The following is a 25,846-nucleotide window of genomic DNA, read 5'->3' on the forward strand; positions in this document are numbered from 1 at the left end:
ATATAGGATGGTGTGTAGGATGGTGTGTATAGACAGTAGTTATATAGGATGGTGTGTATAGACAGTAGTTATATAGGATGGTGTGTATAGACAGTAGTTATATAGGATAGTGTTTATAGACAGTAGTTATATAGGATGGTGTGTATAGACAGTATAGACAGTAGTTATATAGGATGGTGTGTGTATAGACAGTAGTTATAACAGGATGGTGTGTATAGACAGTAGTTATATAGGATGGTGTGTATAGACAGTATAGACAGTAGTTATATAGGATAGTGTTTATAGACAGTAGTTATATAGGATGGTGTGTATAGACAGTATAGACAGTAGTTACATAGGATGGTGTGTATAGACAGTATAGACAGTAGTTATATAGGATGGTGTGTATAGACAGTAGTTATATAGCATGGTGTGTATAGACAGTATAGACAGTAGTTATATAGGATGGTGTGTATAGACAGTAGTTATATAGGATGGTGTGTATAGACAGTATAGACAGTAGTTACATAGGATGGTGTGTTTGGACAACATAGACAGTTATATAGGATGGTGTGTATTGACAGTATAGACAGTAGTTATATAGGATGAACCATGACTAGAATACAGTATATACATATGAAGTGGACAGCAGTAGTTATATAGGATGAACCATGACTAGAATACAGTATATACATATGAAGTGGACAGCAGTAGTTATATAGGATTGTGTGTATTGACAGTATAGACAGTAGTTATATAGGATGAACCATGACTAGAATACAGTATATACATATGAAGTGGACAGCAGTAGTTATATAGGATGAACCATGACTAGAATACAGTATATATATATTGTGTAAAACAATACGAAAACATATATAGTATGTGATAGTAACAGTGACTAAGGTTCAGGACAGGGTACTGGGTGGAGGCCGACTAGTAACAGTGACTAAGGTTCAGGGCAGGGTACTGAGTGGAGGCCGACTAGTAACAGTGACTAATGTTCGTGGCAGGGTACTGAGTGGAGGCTGGCTAGTGGTAACTAACGTTTAGGGCAGGGTGCTGGGTGGAGGCCGACTAGTAACAGTGACTAATGTTCGGGGCAGGGTACTGAGTGGAGGCTGGCTAGTGGTAACTAACGTTTAGGGCAGGGTGCTGGGTGGAGGCCGACTAGTAACAGTGACTAAGGTTCAGGGCAGGGTACTGGGTGGAGGCTGGATAGTGACAGTGACTAAGGTTCAGGGCAGGGTACTGGGTGGAGGCCGGATAGTGACAGTGACTAAGGTTCAGGGCAGGGTGCTGGGTGGAGGCTGGATAGTGACAGTGACTAAGGTTCAGGGCAGGGTGCTGGGTGGAGGCTGGATAGTGACAGTGACTAAGGTTCAGGGCAGGGTGCTGGGTGGAGGCTGGATAGTGACAGTGACTAAGGTTCAGGGCAGGGTGCTGGGTGGAGGCTGGATAGTGACAGTGACTAAGGTTCAGGACAGGGTACTGGGTGGAGGCTGGATAGTAACAGTTACTAAGGTTCAGGACAGGGTACTGGGTGGAGGCTGGATAGTAACAGTTACTAAGGTTCAGGACAGGGTGCTGGGTGGAGGCTGGATAGTGACAGTGACTAAGGTTCAGGGCAGGGTGCTGGGTGGAGGCTGGATAGTGACAGTGACTAAGGTTCAGGACATGGTACTGGGTGGAGGCTGGATAGTAACAGTTACTAAGGTTCAGGACAGGGTACTGGGTGGAAGCTGGATAGTAACAGTTACTAAGGTTCAGGGCAGGGTACTGGGTGGAGGCCGACTAGTAACAGTTACTAAGGTTCAGGGCAGGGTACTGAGTGGGAGGCCGACTAGTAACAGTTACTAAGGTTCAGGGCATGGTACTGGGTGGAGGGTAGCTAGAAACAGTGACTAAGGTTCAAGGCGGGGTACTGGTTGGAGGCTGGCTAGTGGTAACTAAGGTTCATGGCAGGGTACTGGTTGGAGGCTGGATAGTAACAGTGCTAAGGTTCAAGGCAGGGTACTGGTTGGAGGGTAGCTAGAAACAGTGACTAAGATTCATGGCAGGGTACTGGGTTGATGCCGGCAAGTGGTGACTAAGGTTCAGGGCAGGGTACTGGTTGGAGGGTAGCTAGAAACAGTAACTAAGGTTCAGGGCAGGGTACTGGGTGGAGGCAGGCTAGTGGTAACTAAGGTTCAGGGCAGGGTACTGGGTGGAGGCTGGCTAGTGGTAACTAAGGTTTAGGGCAGGGTACTGGGTGGAGGCTGGCTAGTGGTAACTAAGGTTTAGGGCAGGGTACTGGGTGGAGGCTGGATAGTGACAGTGACTAAGGTTCAGGGCAGGGTACTGAGTGGAGGAAACCTAGTAACTGTGACTAATGTTCGGGGCAGGGTACTGAGTGGAGGCTGGCTAGTGGTAACTAAGGTTTAGGGCAGGGTACTGGGTGGAGGCTGGATAGTGACAGTGACTAAGGTTCAGGGCAGGGTACTGGGTGGAGGCTGGCTAGTGGTAACTAAGGTTCAGGGCAGGCTACTGGGTGGAGGCAGGCTAGTGGTAACTAAGGTTCAGGGCAGGGTACTGGGTGGGAGGCCGACTAGTAACAGTGACTAAGGTTCAGGGCAGGGTACTGGGTGGAGGCTGGATAGTGACAGTGACTAAGGTTCAGGACAGGGTACTGGGTGGAGGCCGACTAGTAACAGTGACTAAGGTTCAGGGCAGGGTACTGGGTGGAGGCCGACTAGTAACAGTGACTAATGTTCGGGGCAGGGTACTGAGTGGAGGCTGGCTAGTGGTAACTAACGTTTAGGGCAGGGTGCTGGGTGGAGGCCGACTAGTGACAGTGACTAAGGTTCAGGGCAGGGTACTGGGTGGAGGCTGGATAGTGACAGTGACTAAGGTTCAGGGCAGGGTACTGGTTGGAGGCTGGATAGTGACAGTGACTAAGGTTCAGGGCAGGGTGCTGGGTGGAGGCTGGATAGTGACAGTGACTAAGGTTCAGGGCAGGGTGCTGGGTGGAGGCTGGATAGTGACAGTGACTAAGGTTCAGGGCAGGGTGCTGGGTGGAGGCTGGATAGTGACAGTGACTAAGGTTCAGGGCAGGGTGCTGGGTGGAGGCTGGATAGTGACAGTGACTAAGGTTCAGGACAGGGTACTGGGTGGAGGCTGGATAGTAACAGTCACTAAGGTTCAGGACAGGGTACTGGGTGGAGGCTGGATAGTAACAGTTACTAAGGTTCAGGACAGGGTGCTGGGTGGAGGCTGGATAGTGACAGTGACTAAGGTTCAGGGCAGGGTACTGGGTGGAGGCTGGATAGTAACAGTAACTAAGGTTCAGGGCAGGGTACTGGGTGGAGGCTGGATAGTAACAGTTACTAAGGTTCAGGACAGGGTACTGGGTGGAAGCTGGATAGTAACAGTTACTAAGGTTCAGGGCAGGGTACTGAGTGGAGGCCGACGAGTAACAGTGGCTAAGGTTCAGGGCAGTGTACTGAGTGGGAGGCCGACTAGTAACAGTTACTAAGGTTCAGGGCAGGGTACTGGGTGGAGGGTAGCTAGAAACAGTGACTAAGGTTCAAGGCGGGGTACTGGTTGGAGGCTGGCTAGTGGTAACTAAGGTTCATGGCAGGGTACTGGTTGGAGGCTGGATAGTAACAGTGCTAAGGTTCAAGGCAGGGTACTGGTTGGAGGGTAGCTAGAAACAGTGACTAAGATTCATGGCAGGGTACTGGGTTGATGCCGGCAAGTGGTGACTAAGGTTCAGGGCAGGGTACTGGTTGGAGGGTAGCTAGAAACAGTAACTAAGGTTCAGGGCAGGGTACTGGGTGGAGGCAGGCTAGTGGTAACTAAGGTTCAGGGCAGGGTACTGGGTGGAGGCTGGCTAGTGGTAACTAAGGTTTAGGGCAGGGTACTGGGTGGAGGCTGGCTAGTGGTAACTAAGGTTTAGGGCAGGGTACTGGGTGGAGGCTGGATAGTGACAGTGACTAAGGTTCAGGGCAGGGTACTGAGTGGAGGAAACCTAGTAACTGTGACTAATGTTCGGGGCAGGGTACTGAGTGGAGGCTGGCTAGTGGTAACTAAGGTTTAGGGCAGGGTACTGGGTGGAGGCTGGATAGTGACAGTGACTAAGGTTCAGGGCATGGTACTGGGTGGAGGGTAGCTAGAAACAGTGACTAAGGTTCAAGGCGGGGTACTGGTTGGAGGCTGGCTAGTGGTAACTAAGGTTCATGGCAGGGTACTGGTTGGAGGCTGGATAGTAACAGTGCTAAGGTTCAAGGCAGGGTACTGGTTGGAGGGTAGCTAGAAACAGTGACTAAGATTCATGGCAGGGTACTGGGTTGATGCCGGCAAGTGGTGACTAAGGTTCAGGGCAGGGTACTGGTTGGAGGGTAGCTAGAAACAGTAACTAAGGTTCAGGGCAGGGTACTGGGTGGAGGCAGGCTAGTGGTAACTAAGGTTCAGGGCAGGGTACTGGGTGGAGGCTGGCTAGTGGTAACTAAGGTTTAGGGCAGGGTACTGGGTGGAGGCTGGCTAGTGGTAACTAAGGTTTAGGGCAGGGTACTGGGTGGAGGCTGGATAGTGACAGTGACTAAGGTTCAGGGCAGGGTACTGAGTGGAGGAAACCTAGTAACTGTGACTGTGAGGGTAATGTAGTGGTAACTAAGGTTTAGGGCAGGGTACTGGGTGGAGGCTGGCTAGTGACAGTGACTAAGGTTCAGGGCAGGGTACTGGGTGGAGGCTGGCTAGTGGTAACTAAGGTTCAGGGCAGGCTACTGGGTGGAGGCAGGCTAGTGGTAACTAAGGTTTAGGGCAGGGTGCTGGGTGGAGGCCGACTAGTAACAGTGACTAAGGTTCAGGGCAGGGTACTGGGTGGAGGCTGGATAGTGACAGTGACTAAGGTTCAGGACAGGGTACTGGGTGGAGGCCGACTAGTAACAGTTACTAAGGTTCAGGGCAGGGTGCTGGGTGGAGGCCGTCGAGTAACAGTGACTAATGTTCGGGGCAGGGTACTGAGTGGAGGCTGGCTAGTGGTAACTAAGGTTTAGGGCAGGGTACTGGGTGGAGGCCGACTAGTGACAGTGACTAAGGTTCAGGACAGGGTACTGGGTGGAGGCTGGATAGTGACAGTGACTAAGGTTCAGGGCAGGGTACTGGGTGGAGGCTGGATAGTGACAGTGACTAAGGTTCAGGGCAGGGTGCTGGGTGGAGGCTGGATAGTGACAGTGACTAAGGTTCAGGGCAGGGTGCTGGGTGGAGGCTGGATAGTGACAGTGACTAAGGTTCAGGGCAGGGTGCTGGGTGGAGGCTGGATAGTGACAGTGACTAAGGTTCAGGGCAGGGTGCTGGGTGGAGGCTGGATAGTGACAGTGACTAAGGTTCAGGACATGGTACTGGGTGGAGGCTGGATAGTAACAGTTACTAAGGTTCAGGACAGGGTACTGGGTGGAGGCTGGATAGTAACAGTTACTAAGGTTCAGGGCAGGGTGCTGGGTGGAGGCTGGATAGTGACAGTGACTAAGGTTCAGGGCAGGGTGCTGGGTGGAGGCTGGATAGTGACAGTGACTAAGGTTCAGGACAGGGTACTGGGTGGAGGCTGGATAGTAACAGTTACTAAGGTTCAGGACAGGGTACTGGGTGGAAGCTGGATAGTAACAGTTACTAAGGTTCAGGGCAGGGTACTGGGTGGAGGCCGACTAGTAACAGTTACTAAGGTTCAGGGCAGGGTACTGAGTGGGAGGCCGACTAGTAACAGTTACTAAGGTTCAGGGCAGGGTACTGGGTGGAGGGTAGCTAGAAACAGTGACTAAGGTTCACGGAGGGGTACTGGTTGGAGGCTGGCTAGTGGTAACTAAGGTTCATGGCAGGGTACTGGTTGGAGGCTGGATAGTAACAGTGCTAAGGTTCAAGGCAGGGTACTGGTTGGAGGGTAGCTAGAAACAGTAACTAAGGTTCAGGGCAGGGTACTGGGTGGAGGCAGGCTAGTGGTGACTAAGGTTCAGGGCAGGGTACTGGTTGGAGGGTAGCTAGAAACAGTAACTAGGGTTCAGGGCAGGGTACTGTGTGGAGGCAGGCTAGTGGTAACTAAGGTTCAGGGCAGGGTACTGGGTGGAGGCTGGCTAGTGGTAACTAAGGTTTAGGGCAGGGTACTGGGTGGAGGCTGGCTAGTGGTAACTAAGGTTTAGGGCAGGGTACTGGGTGGAGGCTGGATAGTGACAGTGACTAAGGTTCAGGGCAGGGTACTGAGTGGAGGAAACCTAGTAACTGTGACTAATGTTCGGGGCAGGGTACTGAGTGGAGGCTGGCTAGTGGTAACTAAGGTTTAGGGCAGGGTACTGGGTGGAGGCTGGATAGTGACAGTGACTAAGGTTCAGGGCAGGGTACTGGGTGGAGGCTGGCTAGTGGTAACTCAGGTTCAGGGCAGGGTACTGGGTGGAGGCAGGCTAGTGGTAACTAAGGTTCAGGGCAGGGTACTGGGTGGAGGCAGGCTAGTGGTAACTAAGGTTCAGGGCAGGCTACTGGGTGGAGGCAGGCTAGTGGTAACTAAGGTTCAGGGCAGGGTACTGGGTGGAGGCTGGCTAGTGGTAACTAAGGTTCAGGGCAGGGTACTGGGTGGAGGCAGGCTAGTGGTAACTAAGGTTCAGGGCAGGGTACTGGGTGGAGGCTGGATAGTGGTAACTAAGGTTCAGGGCAGGGTACTTGTTGGAGCATGGATAGTGGTAAGTAAGGTTCAGGGCGGGGTAATGGGTGAAGCACGGATAGTGATAGTAACTCATGTTCAGGGCAGGGTACACGGTGGAGGCTGGATAGTTACAGTAACTAAAGTTCAGGACAGGGTACTGGGTGGAGGCTGGATAGTGGTAACTAATGTTCAGGGCAGGGTACTGGGTGGATCCTGGATAGTGACAGTGACTAAGGTTCAGGACAGGGTCCTGGGTGGAGGCTGGATAGTGACAGTGACTAATGTTCAGGGCAGGGTACTGGGTGGAGGCTGGATAGTGGTAACTAATGTTCAGGACAGGGTACTGGGTGGAGGCTGGCTAGTAACAGTGACTAAGGTTCAGGACAGGGTACTGGGTGGAGCCTGGATAGTGACAGTGACTAAGGTTCAGGGCAGGGTACTGGGTGGATGCTGGATAGTGGTAACTAATGTTCAGGACAGGGTACTGGGTGGAGGCTGGATAGTAACAGTGACTAAGGTTCAGGACAGGGTACGGGGTGGAGGCTGGATAGTGGTAACTAATGTTCAGGACAGGGTACTGGGTGGAGGCTGGATAGTGGTAACTAATGTTCTGGACAGGGTACTGGGTGGAGGCTGGATAGTGACAGTGACTAAGGTTCAGGTCAGGGTACTGGGTAGAGGCTGGATAGTGGTAACTAATGTTCAGGGCAAGGTACTGGGTGGAGGCTGGATAGTAACAGTGACTAAGGTTCAGGACAAGGTACTGGGTGGAGGCTGGATAGTAACAGTGACTAATGTTTAGGGCAAGGTACTGGGTGGAGGCTGGATAGTGACAGTGACTAAGGTTCAGGGCAGGGTACTGGGTGGAGGCTAGATAGTGGTAACTAATGTTCAGGACAGGGTACTGGGTGGAGCCTGGATAGTGACAGTGGCTAAGGTTCAGGACAGGGTACTGGGTAGAGGCTGGATAGTGGTAACTAATGTTCAGGGCAGGGTACTGGGTGGAGGCTGGATAGTGACAGTGACTAATGTTCAGGACAGGGTACTGGGTAAAGGCTGGATAGTGACAATGACTAATGTTCAGGACAGGGTACTGGGTGGAGGCTGGATATTGGTGACTGTTTAACACTCTGATGTTAGAATCAGCTGAAGACTTAAAGTCTCTGGTGTTTTATATGTCTCTATCTCTCGCTCCTTCTTCATCCAGACACTGCCATGTGTACAGCCCTGTGGAATGTCCATGTCATCATGGTACACCATTTTAAAGCACACAGCCATGCAATCTCCACAGACAAACATTGGCAGTAGAATGGACTTACTGAAGAGCTCAATGACTTTCAAAGTGGCACTGTCATAGGATTCCACCTTTCCAACAAGTAAGTGTCCAATTTCTACGCTGCTAGAGCTTCCCCGGTCACTTTAAGTGCTGTTATTGTGAAGTGATAAAGTCTAGGAGCAACAACGGCTCACCCGCGAAATGGTAGGTCACACGAGCTCACAGAACACGGGACCACCGAATACTGAACTAGGTAGCGCGTAATAACCGCCTGTCCTCGGGTGCAACACGCCATACCGAGTTCCAAATTGCCTCTGAAAGCAACGTTAACTGTTCGTCGGGATGTTCATGAAATGGTTTTCCATGGCCGAGCAGCCGCACACAAGCCTAAGATCACCATGTGCAATGCCAAGCGTTGGCTGGAGGGGTGTAAAGCTCGCCGCCATTGGACTCGGGAGCAGTGGGAAGGCGATCTCTGGAGTGATGAATCACGCTTACCCATCTGGCAGTACGACAGGCAAATCTGTGTTTGGAGGATGCCAGGAGAACGCTACCTGCCCCAATGCATTGTGCCAACTTTAAAGTTTGGAGGAGGAGGAATAATGGTCTGGGGCTGTTTTTCATGGTTCGGGCCCATTAGTTCCAGTGAAGGGAAATCTTACAATGACATTCTAGACGGTTCTGTGCTTCCAACTTCGTGGCAACAGATTGGGGAAGGGCCTTTCTTGTTTCAGCATGACAATGCCCCTGTGCACAAAGCAAGGTCCATAAGGAAATGGTTTGTCTTGATCGGTGTGGAAGAACTTGACTGGCCTGCACAGAGCCCTGTCCTCAACCCTATCGAACACCTGTGGGATGAATTGGAACGCCGACTGCGAGTCAGGCCTAATCGCCCAACATCAGTGCCCGACATCACTAATGCTCTTTTGGTTGAATGGGAAGCAAGTCCACGCAACAATGTTTCAACATCTAGTGGAAAGCCTTCCCAGAGGCTGTGTAATAGCAGCAAAACGGGGGACCAACTCCATATTTAATTAATCCCCATGATTTTGGGATGAGATGTTGAACAAGCAGCAAGTGTCCACATACTTTTGGTCATGTAGTGTAAATATCCCCATTAGATATGGTCAGCTAGAGGTTCATGGTGGTGATGAGTCTCTTCTCGTTCAACCACATCTGTTAAAGCACTACATACATTGATCCGTGAGTCCGTTATGGCGCCCATAGACTACACGTCAGTGAATATCTTCTTGTTGATGCTGACGCTGTTCACCGTGTGGTTTTGTGTCACGGTTGTCGTCGTGGTAGCGGTGGTTGCCATGGGGAAGTCCTGCTGCTGTTTGAAGGTGCTGCTGTTCATTCCTCTGTGTTCCTCTATCACCAGGTACTCACTCTTGCTGAGCGACGAAGAGCTGCTCCTCTTCCTCACCTCCCCATCCTCCTCCGTCTCGGACGCCAGCGGCTGACAGCTGCCCACGTGGAGGTACTGCGCTTGCTCCTCGCCCTCCGTCTCTCGGTGGTAGAAGTAGTTGAAGTTGGACACGATGACGGGGACGGGCAGGGCGATGGTCAGCACGCCGGCGATGGCGCAGAGAGAGCCCACGATCTTCCCGCCAATGGTTATCGGGTGCATGTCTCCATAGCCGACAGTAGTCATGGTGACCACGGCCCACCAGAAGGCATCAGGGATGGAGCTAAAGCTGGAATCTGGGTCGTCGGCTTCGGCGAAGTAGACGGCACTGGAGAAGAGGATGACTCCGATGAAGAGGAAGAAGATGAGCAGACCCAGCTCCCGCATGCTGGCCTTCAGGGTCTGGCCCAGGATCTGGAGCCCCTACCATAGATAGACAGAGAGAGTTCAGACCTACCATAGATATACAGAGAGAGTTCAGACCTACCATAGACAGACAGAGAGAGTTCAGACCTACCATAGATAGTCAGAGAGAGTTCAGACCTATCATAGATAGACAGAGTTCACTCTAATTAAATCAAATCAAATCAAATGTATTTATATAGCCCTTCTTACATCAGCTGATATCTCAAAGTGCTGTACAGAAACCCAGCCTAAAACCCCAAACCGCAAGCAATGCAGGTGTAGAAGCACGGTGGCTAGGATTTTTTGTTTGTTTATTGTATTAGGGCAATTGGTTTGGTTTAACGCAGCTTCAGCTTGACAGTACACACACACACACAGAGACAGTGAGAGGGAAAGCGATGGCAACAGTGAACATCGAACACATCTTTGGAGGTTTGTGCTATATAGAGATGGTACTACATAGATACCTTGGAGTGCCTGGACAGCTTGAAGATCCTGAACACCCTGACCAGCCTGATGACCCTGAGGATGGCGAGGGACATGGCTTGCTGTCCGTTCCCCTGCTGCTCTGCCAGTTCCGTGCCCAGCGTAATGAAGTAGGGTATGATAGCAACGATATCTATAATGTTCATGATGTTCCTAGAGAAGGTGGCCTTGGAGGGACAGGCGAAGAACCGGACCAGCAGCTCGAAGGAGAACCAGATGATGCACAGCGTCTCCACCACGAAGAACGGGTCGGAGAACGGAGAGGAGAAGTACGGCTCGGTGCCGTTTATAACGGGAGCCAGAGGGACGGGCTCCTTGTGGTCCTCCCTGAACTCCGGTAACGTCTCCAGGCAGAAGATGACGATGGAGATGAGGATGACGAGCACGGATACGATGGCTATACCACGAGCCGGACCACTGCTCTCAGGGTACTCAAACAGCAACCACACCTTTAAGATTAGATATACTGTATTAACCACACCTTTAAGATGATATATACTGTATTAACCACACCTTTAAGAGGAGAGGAGATATACTGTATTAACCTCACCTTTAAGATGATATATACTGTATTAACCACACCTTTAAGAGGAGATGAGAAATACTGTATTAACCACACCTTTAAGAGGAGATATACTGTATTAACCACACCTTTAAGATGATATATACTGTATTAACCACACCTTTAAGATGATATATACTGTATTAACCATACCTTTAAGATGATATATACTGTATTAACCACACCTTTAAGATGATATATACTGTATTAACCACACCTTTAAGAGGAGATATACTGTATTAACCACACCTTTAAGAGGATATATACTGTATTAACCACACCTTTAAGAGGAGATATACTGTATTAACCACACCTTTAAGAGGAGATATACTGTATTAACCACACCTTTAAGAGGAGATATACTGTATTAACCACACCTTTAAGAGGAGATATACTGTATTAACCACACCTTTAAGAGGAGATATACTGTATTAACCACACCTTTAAGAGGAGATATACTGTATTAACCACACCTTTAAGAGGAGATATACTGTATTAACCACACCTTTAAGATTAGATATACTGTATTAACCACACCTTTAAGATTAGATATACTGTATTAACCACACCTTTAAGAGGAGATATACTGTATTAACCACACCTTTAAGAGGAGAGGAGATATACTGTATTAACCTCACCTTTAAGAGGAGAGGAGATATACTGTATTAACCACACCTTTAAGAGGAGAGGAGATATACTGTATTAACCACACCTTTAAGAGGAGATATACTGTATTAACCACACCTTTAAGATGATATATACTGTATTAACCACACCTTTAAGAGGAGAGGAGATATTCTGTATTAACCTCACATTTAAGATGATATATACTGTATTAACCACACCTTTAAGAGGAGAGGAGAAATACTGTATTAACCACACCTTTAAGAGGAGATATACTGTATTAACCTCACCTTTAAGATTAGATATACTGTATTAACCACACCTTTAAGATTAGATATACTGTATTAACCACACCTTTAAGAGGAGATATACTGTATTAACCACACCTTTAAGAGTAGAGGAGATATACTGTATTAACCTCACCTTTAAGAGGAGAGGAGATATACTGTATTAACCACACCTTTAAGATGAGATATACTGTATTAACCACATCTTTAAGATGAGAGGAGATATACTGTATTAACCTCACCTTTAAGAGGATATATACTGTATTAACCACACCTTTAAGATGAGATATACTGTATTAACCACACCTTTAAGATGAGATATACTGTATTAACCACACCTTTAAGAGGAGAGGATATATACTGTATTAACCACACCTTTAAGAGGAGATATACTGTATTAACCACACCTTTAAGATGAGATATACTGTATTAACCACACCTTTAAGAGTCGATATACTGTATTAACCACACCTTTAAGAGGAGAGGACATATACTGTATTAACCTCACCTTTAAGATTAGATATACTGTATTAACCACACCTTTAAGATGAGATATACAGTATTAACCACACCTTTAAGAGGAGAGGAGATATACTGTATTAACCACACCTTTAAGATGAGATATACTGTATTAACCACACCTTTAAGAGGAGATATAATGTATTAACCACACCTTTAAGAGGAGATATACTGTATTAACCACACCTTTAAGAGGAGATATACTGTATTAACCTCACCTTTAAGAGGAGATATACAGTATTAACCACACCTTTAAGAGGAGAGGAGATATACTGTATTAACCACACCTTTAAGATGAGATATACTGTATTAACCACACCTTTAAGAGGAGATATAATGTATTAACCACACCTTTAAGAGGAGATATACTGTATTAACCACACCTTTAAGAGGAGATATACTGTATTAACCTCACCTTTAAGAGGATATATACTGTATTAACCACACCTTTAAGATTAGATATACTGTATTAACCACACCTTTAAGAGGAGAGGAGATATACTGTATTAACCACACCTTTAAGATGAGATATACAGTATTAACCACACCTTTAAGATTAGATATACTGTATTAACCACACCTAACCTGTTAGTCCTATAGGGGCAGTATTTCATTTTTGGATAAAAAGACGTGCCCGTTTTAAGCGCAATATTTTGTCACGAAAAGATGCTCGACTATGCTTGGAATTGATCGTTTTGGAAAGAAGACACTCTGCCGTTTCCAGAACTGCAAAGATTTTCACTGTGAGTGCCATAGAACAAAATCTACAGGCAAAACCAAGATGTTTGAGTGACCAGGAAATCAACAGGATTTCTGAAGGCACGTTTTCCATGATCTCCTTATATGGCTGTGAATGCGACAGGAATGAACGGACACTTCCTATCGTTTCCCCTTTCCCAGGTGTCTGCAGCATTGTGACGTATTTGTAGGCATATCATTGGAAGATTGACCATAAGAGCCTACAATTACCAAGTGTCCCGCACGGTGTCTGCGTGGAAATTGGTGCGCAAAAGTCAGGTACCAGTATTTTTCCATCCGAATCAGAGAAGAATGCACGATACCAGGGAAGGCATTTCAATGAAGAGATATATGACAAAACACCTTGAGGATTGATTCAAACAACGTTTTCCATGTTTCAGTCGATATTATGGAGTTAATTCGGAAAAAGTTATATATATATATACTGTATTAACCTCACCTTTAAGAGGAGATATACTGTATTAACCTCACCTTTAAGATGAGATATACTATATTAACCACACCTTTAAGATTAGATATACTGTATTAACCACACCTTTAAGAGGAGATATACTGTATTAACCACACCTTTAAGATTAGATATACTGTATTAACCACACCTTTAAGATTAGATATACTGTATTAACCACACCTTTAAGATTAGATATACTGTATTAACCACATCTTTAAGAGGAGAGGAGATATACTGTATTAACCACATCTTTAAGAGGAGAGGAGATATACTGTATTAACCTCACCTTTAAGATGAGATATACTGTATTAACCACACCTTTAAGATGAGATATACTGTATTAACCTCACCTTTAAGAGGATATATACTGTATTAACCTCACCTTTAAGAGGAGATATACTGTATTAACCTCACCTTTAAGAGGAGATATACTGTATTAACCTCACCTTTAAGAGGAGATATACTGTATTAACCACATCTTTAAGAGGAGAGGAGATATACTGTATTAACCTCACCTTTAAGAGGAGATATACTGTATTAACCTCACCTTTAAGAGGAGATATACTGTATTAACCTCACCTTTAAGAGTAGATATACTGTATTAACCACACCTTTAAGATGAGAGGAGATATACTGTATTAACCACACCTTTAAGAGGATATATACTGTATTAACCACACCTTTAAGAGGATAGGAGATATACTGTATTAACCACACCTTTAAGAGGAGATATACTGTATTAACCACACCTTTAAGAGGAGATATACTGTATTAACCACACCTTTAAGATGAGATATACTGTATTAACCTCACCTTTAAGAGGAGATATACTGGATTAACCACACCTTTAAGAGGATATATACTGTATTAACCACACCTTTAAGATGAGAGGAGATATACTGTATTAACCACACCTTTAAGAGGATATATACTGTATTAACCACACCTTTAAGAGGAGAGGAGATATACTGTATTAACCAAAACCTTTAAGATGAGATATACTGTATTAACCACACCTTTAAGAGGATATACTGTATTAACCACACCTTTAAGAGGAGATATATACTGTATTAACCACACCTTTAAGAGGATAGAGATATACTGTATTAACCTCACCTTTAAGATGAGATATACTGTATTAACCACACCTTTAAGAGGATATATACTGTATTAACCACACCTTTAAGATGAGATATACTGTATTAACCACACCTTTAAGAGGAGAGGAGATATACTGTATTAACCACACCTTTAAGAGGAGAGGAGATATACTGTATTAACCACACCTTTAAGATGAGATATACTGTATTAACCTCACCTTTAAGAGGAGAGGAGATATACTGTATTAACCACACCTTTAAGAGGAGAGGAGATATACTGTATTAACCACACCTTTAAGAGGAGAGGAGATATACTGTATTAACCTCACCTTTAAGAGGAGAGGAGATATACTGTATTAACCTCACCTTTAAGAGGAGATGAGATATACTGTATTAACCACACCTTTAAGATGAGATATACTGTATTAACCTCACCTTTAAGATGAGATATACTATATTAACCACACCTTTAAGAGGAGAGGATATATACTGTATTAACCACACCTTTAAGATGAGATATACTGTATTAACCACACCTTTAAGAGGAGATGAGATATACTGTATTAACCACACCTTTAAGAGGAGATATACTGTATTAACCACACCTTTAAGAGGAGATGATATATACTGTATTAACCACACCTTTAAGAGGAGAGGAGAAATACTGTATTAACCACACCTTTAAGAGGAGATATACTGTATTAACCTCACCTTTAAGAGGAGATATACTGTATTAACCACACCTTTAAGATGATATAAACTGTATTAACCACACCTTTAAGAGGATATATACTGTATTAACCACACCTTTAAGAGGAGATATACTGTATTAACCACACCTTTAAGAGGATATATACTGTATTAACCACACCTTTAAGAGGAGAGTCGATATACTGTATTAACCACACCTTTAAGAGGAGATATACTGTATTAACCACACCTTTAAGAGGATATATACTGTATTAACCACACCTTTAAGAGGAGAGGAGATATACTGTATTAACCACACCTTTAAGAGGATAGGAGATATACTGTATTAACCTCACCTTTAAGATGAGATATACTGTATTAACCATACCTTTAAGAGGATATATACTGTATTAACCACACCTTTAAGATGAGATATACTGTATTAACCTCACCTTTAAGAGGAGAGGAGATATACTGTATTAACCACACCTTTAAGAGGAGAGGAGATATACTGTATTAACCTCACCTTTAAGAGGAGAGGAGATATACTGTATTAACCACACCTTTAAGAGGAGAGGAGATATACTGTATTAACCACACCTTTAAGAGGAGAGGAGATATACTGTATTAACCTCACCTTTAAGAGGAGAGGAGATATACTGTATTAACCTCACCTTTAAGAGGAGAGGAGATATACTGTATTAACCTCACCTTTAAGAGGAGATGAGATATACTGTATTAACCACACCTTTAAGATGAGATATACTGTATTAACCTCACCTTTAAGATGAGATATACTATATTAACCACACCTTTAAGAGGAGAGGATATATACTGTATTAACCACACCTTTAAGATGAGATATACTGTATTAACCACACCTTTAAGAGGAGATATACTGTATTAACCACACCTTTAAGATGAGATATACTGTATTAACCACACCTTTAAGAGGAGATGAGATATACTGTATTAACCACACCTTTAAGAGGAGATATACTGTATTAACCACACCTTTAAGAGGAGATATACTGTATTAACCACACCTTTAAGAGGAGATATACTGTATTAACCACACCTTTAAGAGGAGAGTCGATATACTGTATTAACCTCACCTTTAAGAGGAGATGAGATATACTGTATTAACCACACCTTTAAGATGAGATATACTGTTTTAACCCCACCTTTAAGATGAGATATACTGTATTAACCACACCTTTAAGAGGAGAGGAGATATACTGTATTAACCACACCTTTAAGAGGAGATATACTGTATTAACCACACCTTAAAGATGAGATATACTGTATTAACCACACCTTTAAGAGGAGATATACTGTATTAACCACACCTTTAAGAGGAGAGGAGATATACTGTATTAACCTCACCTTTAAGAGGAGATATACTGTATTAACCACACCTTTAAGAGGAGATATACTGTATTAACCACACCTTTAAGAGGAGAGGAGATATACTGTATTAACCACACCTTTAAGAGGAGATATACTGTATTAACCACACCTTTAAGATGAGATATACTGTATTAACCACACCTTTAAGAGGAGAGGAGATATACTGTATTAACCACACCTTTAAGAGGAGAGGAGATATACTGTATTAACCTCACCTTTAAGACGAGATATACTGTATTAACCACACCTTTAAGAGGAGATGAGATATACTGTATTAACCACACCTTTAAGAGGAGAGGAGATATACTGTATTAACCACACCTTTAAGAGGAGAGGAGATATACTGTATTAACCTCACCTTTAAGACGAGATATACTGTATTAACCACACCTTTAAGAGGAGATGAGATATACTGTATTAACCACACCTTTAAGAGGAGATGAGATATACTGTATTAACCACACCTTTAAGAGGAGAGGAGATATACTGTATTAACCACACCTTTAAGAGGAGATGAGATATACTGTATTAACCACACCTTTAAGATGAGATATACTGTATTAACCACACCTTTAAGATGAGATATACTGTATTAACCACACCTTTAAGAGGAGAAGAGATATACTGTATTAACCACACCTTTAAGATGAGATATACTGTATTAGCCACACCTTTAAGAGGAGATATACTGTATTAACCACACCTTTAAGATGAGATATACTGTATTAACCACACCTTTAAGAGGAGATGAGATATACTGTATTAACCACACCTTTAAGAGGAGAAGAGATATACTGTATTAACCACACCTTTAAGATGAGATATACTGTATTAGCCACACCTTTAAGAGGAGATATACTGTATTAACCACACCTTTAAGATGATATATACTGTATTAACCACACCTTTAAGAGGAGATGAGATATACTGTATTAACCACACCTTTAAGAGGAGATATACTGTATTAACCACACCTTTGAGAGGAGAGTAGATATACTGTATTAACCACACCTTTAAGAGGAGATATACTGTATTAACCTCACCTTTAAGATGAGATATACTGTATTAACCACACCTTTAAGAGGAGAGGAGATATACTGTATTAACCTCACCTTTAAGAGGAGATATACTGTATTAACCACACCTTTAAGAGGAGATATACTGTATTAACCACACCTTTAAGAGGAGATATACTGTATTAACCACACCTTTAAGATGATATATACTGTATTAACCACACCTTTAAGATGATATATACTGTATTAACCTCACCTTTAAGAGGAGAGGAGATATATTGTATTAACCACATCTTTAAGAGGAGATATAGATATACTGTATTAACCACACCTTTAAGAGGAGAGGATATATACTGTATTAACCTCACCTTTAAGAGGAGAGGAGATATACTGTATTAACCTCACCTTTAAGAGGAGAGGAGATATATTGTATTAACCTCACCTTTAAGAGGAGAGGAGATATACTGTATTAACCTCACCTTTAAGAGGAGAGGATATATACTGTATTAACCACACCTTTAAGAGGAGAGGATATATACTGTATCAACCTCACCTTTAAGAGGAGAGGAGATATAATATATTAACATCACCTTTAAGAGGAGAGGATATATACTGTATTAACCACACCTTTAAGAGGAGAGGAGATATACTGTATTAACCTCACCTTTAAGAGGAGAGGATATATACTGTATTAACCTCACCTTTAAGAGGAGAGGAGATATACTGTATTAACCTCACCTTTAAGAGGAGAGGATATATACTGTATTAACCACACCTTTAAGAGGAGAGGAGATATACTGTATTAACCTCACCTTTAAGAGGAGATATACTGTATTAACCACACCTTTAAGATGAGATATACTGTATTAACCACACCTTTAAGAGGAGAGGAGATATACTGTATTAACCACACCTTTAAGAGGAGAGGAGATATACTGTATTAACCACACCTTTAAGAGGAGATATACTGTATTAACCACACCTTTAAGAGGAGATATACTGTATTAACCACACCTTTAAGATGATATATACTGTATTAACCACACCTTTAAGATGATATATACTGTATTAACCACACCTTTAAGATGATATATACTGTATTAACCACACCTTTAAGAGGAGAGGAGATATACTGTATTAACCACATCTTTAAGAGGAGAGGAGATATACTGTATTAACCACACCTTTAAGAGGAGAGGATATATACTGTATTAACCTCACCTTTAAGAGGAGAGGAGATATACTGTATTAACCTCACCTTTAAGAGGAGAGGAGATATACTGTATTAACCTCACCTTTAAGAGGAGAGGATATATACTGTATTAACCACACCTTTAAGATGATATATACTGTATTAACCTCACCTTTAAGAGGAGAGGAGATATACTGTATTAACCACATCTTTAAGAGGAGAGGAGATATACTGTATTAACCTCACCTTTAAGATGAGATATACTGTATTAACCACACCTTTAAGAGGAGAGGAGATATACTGTATTAACCTCACCTTTAAGAGGAGATATACTGTATTAACCACACCTTTAAGAGGAGATATACTGTATTAACCACACCTTTAAGAGGAGATATACTGTATTAACCACACCTTTAAGATGATATATACTGTATTAACCACACCTTTAAGATGATATATACTGTATTAACCTCACCTTTAAGAGGAGAGGAGATATATTGTATTAACCACATCTTTAAGAGGAGAGGAGATATACTGTATTAACCACACCTTTAAGAGGAGAGGATATATACTGTATTAACCTCACCTTTAAGAGGAGAGGAGATATACTGTATTAACCTCACCTTTAAGAGGAGAGGAGATATATTGTATTAACCTCACCTTTAAGAGGAGAGGATATATACTGTATTAACCACACCTTTAAGAGGAGAGGAGATATACTGTATTAACCTCACCTTTAAGAGGAGAGGAGATATACTGTATTAACCTCACCTTTAAGAGGAGAGGAGATATACTGTATTAACCTCACCTTTAAGAGGAGAGGAGATATACTGTATTAACCTCACCTTTAAGAGGAGAGGATATATACTGTATTAACCACACCTTTAAGAGGAGAGGAGATATACTGTATTAACCTCACCTTTAAGATGAGATATACTGTATTAACCACACCTTTAAGAGGAGAGGAGATATATTGTATTAACCTCACCTTTAAGAGGAGAGGATATATACTGTATTAACCACACCTTTAAGAGGAGAGGAGATATACCTTATTAACATCACCTTTAAGAGGAGAGGATATATACTGTATTAACCACACCTTTAAGAGGAGAGGAGATATACTGTATTAACCTCACCTTTAAGAGGAGAGGATATATACTGTATTAACCTCACCTTTAAGAGGAGAGGAGATATACTGTATTAACCTCACCTTTAAGAGGAGAGGATATATACTGTATTAACCACACCTTTAAGAGGAGAGGAGATATACTGTATTAACCTCACCTTTAAGAGGAGAGGATATATACTGTATTAACCACACCTTTAAGATGAGATATACTGTATTAACCACACCTTTAAGAGGAGAGGAGATATACTGTAATAACCACACCTTTAAGATGAGATATACTGTATTAACCACACCTTTAAGAGGATATATACTGTATTAACCACACCTTTAAGAGGAGAGGAGATATACTGTATTAACCTCACCTTTAAGATGATATACACTGTATTAACCACACCTTTAAGATGAGATATACTGTATTAACCACACCTTTAAGATGATATATACTGTATTAACCACACCTTTAAGAGGAGAGGAGATATACTGTATTAACCACATCTTTAAGAGGAGAGGAGATATACTGTATTAACCACACCTTTAAGAGGAGAGGATATATACTGTATTAACCTCACCTTTAAGAGGAGAGGAGATATACTGTATTAACCTCACCTTTAAGAGGAGAGGAGATATACTGTATTAACCTCACCTTTAAGAGGAGAGGATATATACTGTATTAACCACACCTTTAAGAGGAGAGGATATATACTGTATTAACCTCACCTTTAAGAGGAGAGGATATATACTGTATTAACCTCACCTTTATGAGGAGAGGAGATATACTGTATTAACCTCACCTTTAAGAGGAGAGGATATATACTGTATTAACCACACCTTTAAGAGGAGAGGAGATATACTGTATTAACCTCACCTTTAAGAGGAGAGGATATATACTGTATTAACCACACCTTTAAGAGGAGAGGAGATATACTGTATTAACCTCACCTTTAAGATGAGATATACTGTATTAACCACACCTTTAAGATGAGATATACTGTATTAACCACACCTTTAAGAGGAGAGGAGATATACTGTAATAACCACACCTTTAAGAGGAGAGGAGATATACTGTATCAACCTCACCTTTAAGAGGAGAGGAGATATAATATATTAACCTCACCTTTAAGAGGAGAGGATATATACTGTATTAACCACACCTTTAAGAGGAGAGGAGATATACTGTATTAACCTCACCTTTAAGAGGAGAGGATATATACTGTATTAACCTCACCTTTAAGAGGAGAGGAGATATACTGTATTAACCTCACCTTTAAGAGGAGAGGATATATACTGTATTAACCACACCTTTAAGAGGAGAGGAGATATACTGTATTAACCTCACCTTTAAGAGGAGAGTCGATATACTGTATTAACCACACCTTTAAGAGGAGAGGAGATATACTGTATTAACCTCACCTTTAAGAGGAGATATACTGTATTAACCACACCTTTAAGATGAGATATACTGTATTAACCACACCTTTAAGAGGAGAGGAGATATACTGTATTAACCACACCTTTAAGAGGAGAGGAGATATACTGTATTAACCACACCTTTAAGAGGAGATATACTGTATTAACCTCACCTTTAAGAGGAGATATACTGTATTAACCACACCTTTAAGAGGAGATATACTGTATTAACCACATCTTTAAGAGGAGATATACTGTATTAACCACACCTTTAAGATGATATATACTGTATTAACCACACCTTTAAGATTAGATATACTGTATTAACCACATCTTTAAGAGGAGAGGAGATATACTGTATTAACCACACCTTTAAGAGGAGAGGATATATACTGTATTAACCTCACCTTTAAGAGGAGAGGAGATATACTGTATTAACCTCACCTTTAAGAGGAGAGGAGATATACTGTATTAACCTCACCTTTAAGAGGAGAGGATATATACTGTATTAACCACACCTTTAAGAGGAGAGGAGATATACTGTATTAACCTCACCTTTAAGAGGAGAGGATATATACTGTATTAACCTCACCTTTAAGAGGAGAGGAGATATACTGTATTAACCACACCTTTAAGAGGAGAGGATATATACTGTATTAACCTCACCTTTAAGAGGAGAGGATATATACTGTATTAACCACACCTTTAAGAGGAGAGGAGATATACTGTATTAACCTCACCTTTAAGAGGAGAGGAGATATACTGTATTAACCTCACCTTTAAGAGGAGAGGATATCTACTGTATTAACCACACCTTTAAGAGGAGAGGAGATATACTGTATTAACCTCACCTTTAAGAGGAGAGGATATATACTGTATTAACCACACCTTTTAGAGGAGAGGAGATATACTGTATTAACCTCACCTTTAAGAGGAGAGTCGATATACTGTATTAACCACACCTTTAAGAGGAGATATACTGTATTAACCACACCTTTAAGAGGATATATACTGTATTAACCACACCTTTAAGAGGAGATATACTGTATTAACCACACCTTTAAGATGAGATATACTGTATTAACCACACCTTTAAGAGGAGAGGAGATATACTGTATTAACCACACCTTTAAGATGAGATATACTGTATTAACCACACCTTTAAGATGAGATATACTGTATTAACCACACCTTTAAGAGGAGAGGAGATATACTGTATTAACCACACCTTTAAGATGAGATATACTGTATTAACCACACCTTTAAGATGAGATATACTGTATTAACCACACCTCTAAGAGGAGATATACTGTATTAACCACGCCTTTAAGAGGAGAGGATATATACTGTATTAACCTCACCTTTAAGAGGAGAGGAGATATACTGTATTAACCTCACCTTTAAGAGGAGAGGATATATGCTGTATTAACCACACCTTTAAGAGGAGAGGAGATATACTGTATTAACCTCACCTTTAAGAGGAGAGGAGATATACTGTATTAACCTCACCTTTAAGAGGAGAGGATATATACTGTATTAACCACACCTTTAAGAGGAGAGGAGATATACTGTATTAACCTCACCTTTAAGATGAGATATACTGTATTAACCACACCTTTAAGATGAGATATACTGTATTAACCTCACCTTTAAGAGGACAGGATATATACTGTATTAACCACACCTTTAAGAGGAGATATACTGTATTAACCACACCTTTAAGAGGAGATATACTGTATTAACCACACCTTTAAGATGAGATATACTGTATTAACCACACCTTTAAGAGGAGAGGAGATATACTGTATTAACCACACCTTTAAGATGAGATATACTGTATTAACCTCACCTTTAAGAGGAGAGGATATATACTGTATTAACCACACCTTTAAGATGAGATATACTGTATTAACCACACCTTTAAGATGAGATATACTGTATTAACCACACCTTTAAGATGAGATATACTGTATTAACCTCACCTTTAAGAGGAGAGGAGATATACTGTATTAACCACACCTTTAAGAGGAGAGGAGATATACTGTATTAACCACACCTTTAAGAGGAGAGGAGATATACTGTATTAACCTCACCTTTAAGAGGAGAGGATATATACTGTATTAACCACACCTTTAAGAGGAGAGGAGATATACTGTATTAACCTCACCTTTAAGAGGAGAGGATATATACTGTATTAACCTCACCTTTAAGAGGAGAGGAGATATACTGTATTAACCACACCTTTAAGAGGAGAGGAGATATACTGTATTAACCTCACCTTTAAGAGGAGAGGATATATACTGTATTAACCACACCTTTAAGAGGAGAGGAGATATACTGTATTAACCTCACCTTTAAGAGGAGAGGATATATACTGTATTAACCTCACCTTTAAGAGGAGAGGATATATACTGTATTAACCACACCTTTAAGAGGAGAGGAGATATACTGTATTAACCTCACCTTTAAGAGGAGAGGATATATACTGTATTAACCACACCTTTAAGAGGAGAGGAGATATACTGTATTAACCTCACCTTTAAGATGAGATATACTGTATTAACCACACCTTTAAGAGGAGATATACTGTATTAACCACACCTTTAAGAGGATATATACTGTATTAACCACACCTTTAAGAGGAGATATACTGTATTAACCACACCTTTAAGAGGAGAGGAGATATACTGTATTAACCACACCTTTAAGAGGAGAGGAGATATACTGTATTAACCACACCTTTAAGATGAGATATACTGTATTAACCACACCTTTAAGAGGAGAGGAGATATACTGTATTAACCACACCTTTAAGAGGAGAGGAGATATACTGTATTAACCTCACCTTTAAGATGAGATATACTGTATTAACCACACCTTTAAGATGAGATATACTGTATTAACCACACCTCTAAGAGGAGATATACTGTATTAACCACGCCTTTAAGAGGAGAGGATATATACTGTATTAACCTCACCTTTAAGAGGAGAGGAGATATACTGTATTAACCTCACCTTTAAGAGGAGAGGATATATGCTGTATTAACCACACCTTTAAGAGGAGAGGAGATATACTGTATTAACCTCACCTTTAAGAGGAGAGGAGATATACTGTATTAACCTCACCTTTAAGAGGAGAGGATATATACTGTATTAACCACACCTTTAAGAGGAGAGGAGATATACTGTATTAACCTCACCTTTAAGATGAGATATACTGTATTAACCACACCTTTAAGATGAGATATACTGTATTAACCTCACCTTTAAGAGGACAGGATATATACTGTATTAACCACACCATTAAGAGGAGAGGAGATATACTGTATTAACCTCACCTTTAAGATGAGATATACTGTATTAACCACACCTTTAAGAAGAGATATACTGTATTAACCACACCTTTAAGAGGAGAGGAGATATACTGTATTAACCACACCTTTAAGATGAGATATACTGTATTAACCTCACCTTTAAGAGGAGATATACTGTATTAACCACACCTTTAAGAGGAGATGAGATATACTGTATTAACCACACCTTTAAGAGGAGATATACTGTATTAACCACACCTTTAAGATGAGATATACTGTATTAACCTCACCTTTAAGAGGAGAGGAGATATACTGTATTAACCACACCTTTAAGATGAGATATACTGTATTAACCACACCTTTAAGAGGAGAGGAGATATACTGTATTAACCACACCTTTAAGAGGAGAGGAGATATACTGTATTAACCACACCTTTAAGATGAGATATACTGTATTAACCACACCTTTAAGAGGAGATATACTGTATTAACCACACCTTTAAGAGGAGAGGAGATATACTGTATTAACCACACCTTTAAGAGGAGAGGAGATATACTGTATTAACCACACCTTTAAGAGGAGAGGATATATACTGTATTAACCTCACCTTTAAGAGGAGAGGAGATATACTGTATTAACCACACCTTTAAGATGAGATATACTGTATTAACCTCACCTTTAAGAGGAGAGGATATATACTGTATTAACCACACCTTTAAGATGAGATATACTGTATTAACCACACCTTTAAGATGAGATATACTGTATTAACCTCACCTTTAAGAGGAGATATACTGTATTAACCACACATTTAAGATGATATATACTGTATTAACCACACCTTTAAGATGAGATATACTGTATTAACCTCACCTTTAAGATGAGAGGAGATATACTGTATTAACCACACCTTTAAGATGAGATATACTGTATTAACCACACCTTTAAGAGGAGATATACTGTATTAACCACACCTTTAAGATGAGATATACTGTATTAACCTCACCTTTAAGATGAGAGGAGATATACTGTATTAACCACACCTTTAAGATGAGATATACTGTATTAACCACACCTTTAAGAGGAGATATACTGTATTAACCACACCTTTAAGATGAGATATAACCACACATTTTAAGAGATATTCTGTATTAGATC

The 25,846-nt window shown here is 41.6% G+C and overlaps 1 protein-coding gene and 1 long non-coding RNA gene across 10 annotated transcripts in view; one reads left to right on the top strand and one right to left on the bottom strand.

The window, feature by feature from the left end:
- The first annotated feature begins 751 nt into the window (after positions 1–751).
- LOC127913044 (uncharacterized) lies at positions 752–5,974 on the top strand. 9 transcript variants are annotated; one of them, XR_008084430.1, is made up of 6 exons: positions 752–1,455; positions 1,600–1,980; positions 2,074–2,304; positions 2,918–3,109; positions 5,154–5,393; positions 5,586–5,974. It is a non-coding gene; the product is annotated as an uncharacterized LOC127913044 (long non-coding RNA). The 9 variants fall into 9 exon arrangements; XR_008084433.1 differs by having other exon boundaries at positions 2,966–3,109; XR_008084435.1 differs by having other exon boundaries at positions 3,014–3,109.
- A 2,945-nt stretch (positions 5,975–8,919) lies between these two features.
- Positions 8,920–25,846, bottom strand: part of LOC118376551 (potassium voltage-gated channel subfamily A member 3) — a 34,471-nt gene continuing 17,544 nt past the window's right edge. The window contains exons 3-4 of the mRNA XM_035763260.2: positions 10,209–10,676; positions 8,920–9,759 (exon numbers count right to left, since the gene is read on the bottom strand). Coding sequence (XP_035619153.1) covers positions 9,154–9,759; positions 10,209–10,676 — 1,074 coding nt within the window. The 3' untranslated portion in view covers positions 8,920–9,153. The remainder of the gene's footprint in view (positions 9,760–10,208; positions 10,677–25,846) is intronic.

The sequence above is a fragment of the Oncorhynchus keta genome, chromosome 28, assembly GCF_023373465.1.
Source record: "Oncorhynchus keta strain PuntledgeMale-10-30-2019 chromosome 28, Oket_V2, whole genome shotgun sequence".
NCBI lineage: Eukaryota > Metazoa > Chordata > Actinopteri > Salmoniformes > Salmonidae > Oncorhynchus > Oncorhynchus keta.